The sequence below is a fragment of the Phyllostomus discolor genome, chromosome 4 (genome assembly GCF_004126475.2).
Source record: "Phyllostomus discolor isolate MPI-MPIP mPhyDis1 chromosome 4, mPhyDis1.pri.v3, whole genome shotgun sequence".
In the NCBI taxonomy this organism is placed as follows: domain Eukaryota; kingdom Metazoa; phylum Chordata; class Mammalia; order Chiroptera; family Phyllostomidae; genus Phyllostomus; species Phyllostomus discolor.
The window spans coordinates 136,567,260-136,574,185 of record NC_040906.2 but is presented as its reverse complement, the minus strand read 5'-3'; the positions used below and the strand labels follow the sequence as shown (position 1 = coordinate 136,574,185).

General features: G+C 33.4%; 1 protein-coding gene and 1 long non-coding RNA gene across 4 annotated transcripts in view; both read right to left on the bottom strand.

The window, feature by feature from the left end:
- SMAP1 (small ArfGAP 1) overlaps positions 1–6,926 on the bottom strand; it is a 165,034-nt gene that overhangs the window by 86,539 nt on the left and 71,569 nt on the right. For all 3 annotated transcript variants that reach the window (XM_028508985.2, XM_028508986.2, XM_028508987.2), the window contains exon 3: positions 4,271–4,356. In XM_028508985.2, coding sequence (XP_028364786.1) covers positions 4,271–4,356 — 86 coding nt within the window. The remainder of the gene's footprint in view (positions 1–4,270; positions 4,357–6,926) is intronic.
- LOC118500242 lies at positions 76–4,264 on the bottom strand. The gene is made up of 2 exons (XR_004902794.1): positions 3,749–4,264; positions 76–2,687 (listed from the first exon to the last, which is right to left on the bottom strand). It is a non-coding gene; the product is annotated as an uncharacterized LOC118500242 (long non-coding RNA).

The following is a 6,926-nucleotide window of genomic DNA, read 5'->3' as shown; positions in this document are numbered from 1 at the left end:
AGAGAATATGTATGCCCTTGATTGCTCTCAGTTCCTGTATGCCCCTTAGAGCAACAATGTACCACATGGTCCTTATATGTTTTTGCATAAGGTCACAAATGCACACCAATTCTTCATTGTTAAGTCACCTAAAGAAACAATATTTTACTCCAGGATCAGCAAACTTTTTCTCAAGGGGCCAGATAGTAAATATTTTAGGCTTTGTAGGATAATTAGTCTATGTTGCAACCAGTCAACTTTGGAGCCTTTGCAGCTCCAAAGCAGCCACTGAAAATTCATAAATGGATGGGCATGGTTATAATCTAATAAATTTAATTATAAAATCAGGAGCTGGTTCATGGGCCTATAGTTACTGATTCCTTTGAATGAGGTGTAGGAATTCTAGTCCAACACTAGAGGTTAAAGAACTGCCAACCTGGATTTAGAGAGAATCTCTGTCTCTGCAAACTATCATTATAGCAGTTCCCCCTTATCCAAGAGGAATGTGTTCTGAGACCCCAGTGGATGTCTGAAACTGCAGATTGTACTGAACCCTAGATATACTACATTTTTTCCTATACATACATATGTGTGTACCTATGATAAAGTTCAACTGTAAGTTAGGCACAGTGATTAACAGCAATAACTCATAGAACAATTAAAACAATAAATTGTGATAAAAGGTATGTGAAGGTAGTCTCTGCACCCCTCCCCTTTCTCTCTCAAAGTATGTGAAATTTTCCATTTAATATTTTGGACCATGGTTGACTTTGAGTAACTTAAAAACTGTGGAATGTGAAGCCATGGATAAGAGAGGACTACTATATAAACAATTTGGTAGACTTTTAAGGTAAACTAATTCCAAATAAAGGTGGTCTCCAATGTATATCCTTTCTGGTACCAGTAGGCACTTGCTATTTAACTGGCAGTTACTGTGACCTTGAAGTTTTAGCTAATCTACTAAACCCATACTAGATATGTAAAAAAAGAAAATCATACTCATCTCACAGTTATTAAGTTTGGGGAATAATACATATAAAGCACGTAGCACAGTGCCTAACAAAGAGTAAGCAATCAATAAGGGAATTTAGCTTTTATTTTTACGTATATTTGCATCTCAGCTTCCTCACATTTAAAATGAAGACAGCACTAAAATTCACCTCACAGAATTACTTTAAGAATTAAATAAGCTAGTGCATATAAATAATCTAGTGTATATGAAGAACTAAGAAGAGTGCAGGGTACACAGTGAGTGCTATTTAATTTTTAGCTGTTATTATTAATAAATATTTTGACAATATTTTAAAACATTTTAAAACATAGTGCCCATGGTAGGGGGCGGAAATGGACAACTACTGTGTTAAGTGCTAAGACAGCTTGCATGTGCCAAGTTTAAATAGATGAGCAAATGAGAAACAACAACAAATAAACCAATGAATTTGGAGATTAGGAAATACTTATCTTCATTTTCCAGTCTCCAGGTATCATTTGAGATATTCAATTTAGTTATACTGATGTATACAACCAAAAAAACAAAAGAATACAAACGAACAGAAATAGAATAGTAATATTTTTAGGGAATCAAGGTAAGGCATGTATTAACAACTCAAGTTTAAGTGGTCAATTTGGGATCTAGTAAGCAGACAACAGTAAAATACCCCAGAATCTTACCCAGGCTTATAGTTACAAAACACTCAGTAAACAACCTGTATCTGTCCCCATCCTCATAACTAACAAATGGTACTATTATAACCCCAGAAATTTTTTTATGTTTCTATGTATTTTATCTTTAACATGTTTATTTGTATTTTAATATTTTTCCTTTCTTTAAAGACACCATTTAAAGACAATTAAATTAATATCTACTTCCAAAAAGAAAATCTTCCAGTTTCAGAGACATAGCATGGACAGCAATAAAACTTTCAAAAACTCAAAGGAGAACTGCTGATTAGCATTGGTGCACAAAAGATCTCATGGAGCTGAAGTAATTAAAGTTTTAGATGAGATGAAATATCCTAATAATGTAAAGCTTTAATGTTTGTCATGCACTAGTACATGCAGTCTATAATTAACCACATCCCTCATGAGAAATTATACTTTCACAGCAGCTTTTGCATAACTTTTGTAATTGTAAAGCTGTTGAAAAATGAAAAAAAATTGTTAAGAATGCTGTGAGGTCCCATATTATGTGAGTTTTACTCAGTTTTATTGACTTAAATATAGTTAGAAATGTTAGGCTTTTTAAAAGAAAGCTAAGTTTTAGAATGGTTCACAAAATAAAGGTGACGGTTTCCTTTCTAGTCTCCCTAATAGGACCTCCAAGTCACAGTGTTTCGTAATTAAACAAAGGGATAAAAGTGCTATCACTATTAACTAAGGTTAAAAAAGAATTTTTTAAGGTATTACATCAGATTTAGGAGCCAGTCTCATGGTCCAAGTGGTATTATCTTATATACTTTTACCATTAGTGGTTATCTCAAATTTGTTTAGACAAACTCCCTCTTTAAGTAGTTTCTGACCACTAGATCATCCTTTTGTGAACAGTAAGAGATCGACACCTCATACAAATGACCATAATTTGTAAATGCTTTAGAAGTAGTCACACTTACTTTGAAAGATCAAATAAGCATCCTTTTCTGTGGGTGCAGATTCATGTTTCCAGCTATTAAATAGGTATCTCTATGTATGTGTCCAACAGACACCTCAACCTGCCCAAAGTAATCAAGGATGGCTCATTATCTTTCATTTCTAACTCTTAAACTTTCATCTGGTATTAAATTCTGTCTCTCCACTGAATTCCATAGAACCTCTGCCAAGCTAGAAAATCTGGGGTCGGCTCAGTGGTTTTCTAAGAAACAAAGCCAATCTAAACTTAATCCCATAACTCCTGCTTTCCCAAATTTCTTTCTGATCTTCCCAATTTCCTGCTGTCCATTCTCAATGCCATCATTTAGTTTAGATCTTCATTACTGCTTACTTCAGGGCTACACTAGTAATTCTACATGCTCTCTCTGACTCCAAAATCTCCTTCAACTAATCTTCCTTGTGGAGAAGTTAATGTTTCCAATTTTTCTACTGCTTTAAAACCCTTCAAGGCTTTTCAAATCCTTCAACTCTTTGGGCCAATAAAATGAGGTCCAAACTGCTCTATTTAGTATTAAAAACCCTTCGTAATTTGGAAAATAACTTCTACTTCCACTTACCCCACAAAATTTAAATCTTGTCACATCAAAACCTTAAAATGTCATGTTTCCTCACAACCTTAACGCTTCCCTTCAATTTTTTTTGCCTAAAATGTACCTGCCACTCTTACCCTAGGATCATGCTACAATAAAAATAGCCTCCAATACCAGACTGCTAAATTTGTGGGAAGGAAGCGGGAAGTAGAAACAGAACAGGTCGAATACAAATACTAGCTTTGTGACTATAACTGAAATGGTTTCTATATAAATACGAAAATATATATTATATAACGGCCTGTATCTCGTGTGAGAAAAGATCACCTTTTTCTCACGTTTGACCACAAGCTGTTTTAATATACAAATGGGTAATATATAACTGATCTTTAAGAAACTACATTTTAGATCAAAACTATAAATGTTACCTTTGGATAGAATCACAAATAGCTACAATGAATTAGGTAATCTTATTTATAGAGTAGTACAATTTTGATGAGGTGCTTTCTCAAACTTCAATGTGAGTTTAAAAAATCCTATAGGATCAAATGTTTATTTTTAACAAATGTGAAAAACATCCTTAACTAAAATACCTGTGAGAAAATATTATATTCATTCACTAGAGCAGATCTGTCAAGTAGCATAACTGTGCAAACTATGTAAAGATAAAATGTCAGTAATAGCATAAATTAATTCAGCACTTCCACTAAATATGTAATTTGCCTTTTAAATGCATACATGCCAAAACACTTCACATAAATATAATTATATAAAGGTGATCAAAGAAAATCCCTTTAGAAAAGATTGTTTTAAATAGTCAAGATGCTCACAAATCAAATCTCCAATAAACTCTCCAATCAAGAGTTAAAGATCAAGAAGAACTAGTCGTAAGTTTATTCTTAATAATTACATTGAAAACAATACACAGATCATGTATTACCAGATTCCTAACAAAAATTTACTACGTACAAAGCACAGCTCAGGGCAAATTAAGTTCTGTCTCTAGTGAAAAACAGTGTGATAAAGTTCATATGTTCCTAAACACAATTAAAATATAAACTGTAAAAATGAGTTAATTCTTTACAAACCCACAATACAGAAATATTAAAGGATACTGATCTGTCTGTGGTCTTCGAAAGTTCTCTGGAAGATTGGCTTCATAAAGTAGTCTTGCTTTAGTATTTCCCATATCCTGCATACACTATAATAAAAGAAAAATCAAGTATTTTCATCATTCGCATGAACATTAAAAAGTACGTAATTCCTACACATACACACACACAAATACCAAGGTAACATTTATTATTTCCAAATATATACAAGGTCTGTCCGGACCTTGTTAATATAATGAGAAGTCCAGCCATTGTTAATATAAAGTCCAGCCATTGTTAATATATGAGAGCAGTTTGCACGACACTGATGTAACCTGGCAGCCAAGGATAGCAGACTGGAATGTGCACGTGTGAACAATGACGACCTCGCTGTACTACTCAGGGGGCGCAGTAGACACTGTTAAGTGAACTTGTGTACTGTGTGACCATCACATTCAAAATGGCTGAGGGAGTAGAGCAACGAATCTGCATCAAATTTTTTGTTAAAGTTTGAACATTCCTCCATGGAAACTAAGCCAAAGCTATGGGTGACTGGTGATTGGCAACTTCATCACCACAACATGTCCACTCATGCATCACATCTCATGCAGTTTTTTGGCAAAACATCAAACAACCCAGGTGGACTCAGCCTCCCTACAACCCAGATTTGGCACCCTGCAACTTCTGGCTTTTCCAAAAACTAAAATAATCTTTGAAAGGAAAGATATTTCAGACCATCAATGAGATTTGGGAAAATACAACAGGGCAGCTGATGGTGATTAGCAGAACTGTGTTAAGGTCCCAAAGGGCCTACTCTGAAGGGGACTGAGGTATCCCTGTCCTATATACAATGTTTCATGTATCTTGTATCTTCTTCAGTAAATGTCTCTCTTTTTCATGTTACATGGCTGGATACCTCCTGGGAAAACACTTTATATTCTTTAGAAAAATAAACCACAACAATTATGAAATGACTCAAGTTCAAAATAAAAGCATAGTTTTAATACTTCATATTTTTTCAACATATATGGAGCCACAGTTTTCTAATGTCTTTTTCTGTGCATACAGTAATATCATATTCATTTATACTCACTATCTCCTAAAAGTGAATTCCCAGGGTAGTTCATGGGCAGTATTATTATTGTTTTAAATATTCCACTTAAATAATGATGCTCTTCTCAAAGTAACACCTCAGGATCAAATTTTCTTTGTTTTGAGCTTCAAAATACTCTGGGGTTTTATGATTTACACTCAATACCACTATAGAGAGCACATTAAAAAATAGTGCTGACCTATAACTCTATAGAAGTGAATTAATTTCTTTGGGGTTATTAACTTCTTTGAGATTATGCTGAAAGTTATGGATCCTCTTCTTTAAAAAAAAATTGTGCCTGATGGCCATATTTTATATACATGTTCAGGAGTTCATAAGTCTGCCTCCCTAAAATCTATAAACCCCATGAGTATTTGATTATCATTTCAACCAGTTTAATTAGGTTTCAGTATTATCATGAGTAAAGAAAGACTAGCCAAAGAGTACTTTCTGGATAGTCCATTAGGTAAGACATTAAATTAACATTTACAAACAAAACATTATTCTATTATTATATCATTTACATAGACCGTGAGTTCCTTAAAATGTTTTAATTGGTAGAAAAATCAGTTTTTTAATTCCTTTTATTTTTTTCATTCCCTGGACAAACACCCCCACATCCCTGAGAAGACAACCCAGTTTTAACAGACTACTGGATGTCAACCTTGAGTTGCAGCCCTCAATGGTACACAGAAATTATCTTCCTTCAAATAAAAATGAGTGACTTTATTCACAACTGAGTTTTAAGGTATGCAAAATACTAATATACACTCACTTATGGATGTCTGTTCCCCTCCACCTCAACCTAAATATTCTCTCAAAGTAAATGAGATTTCTAAGTCACTCGTCTAGAGACAATGATAAAGTGAATTAATAGGGTCTGGGAAATATATGGTAATAGTAAACTGACAAAAAAAATTAAAGGTTTTTTGTTGTTGTTGTTGTTGTTCTTATTTAGCTCTAGAGGGAAAAAAAAAAAAAAAAAAAAAAACAGAAGCTAAGGCAAAACCCCCAAGCTTCGAAAGTGTATCATATGCTAATAAAATATTGTATGTCAACTATAATTTTTTTGAAAAACATATGAGGAAAAGTTTACAGAAGGTGAACTGACAGTACAAGGTCAGAGGACTATACCACATCATCATCAGCATGAATTTAGTATATAAGTAGAGCTAATATGTAATGCTGTGTGATGGGAAAAGAGTTGAGAAACTTTCAGTATAGCTTACCCTTCCTAAAAAAAAAAAAAATGTTTTCCATCTCAAATATTCAAATGATGCTGCACCTTTCAGCCATAGTGAGATTTTGAAAGTAGAGATTATCAAGTTACACTATCATAAAGGAATTAAACATTTGGAAAGAATGAGACCCCCCCAAAAATTAGTTTGCACATATCTGCAATGAAGCAAAAAGTAACTTAGAGCTCAAAGAAACTATGAAAGTAAAACAAATTTGAAAAGTTTCTCTCAAGCCAACAATACATGAAAATTTTAACAAAAAACTTAAGACTAAAAACAGTATCTACTATACTTGTATATCTCACTGATCCTGCTACATTTTCTTCATTTTAACATTTATGAAATAGTA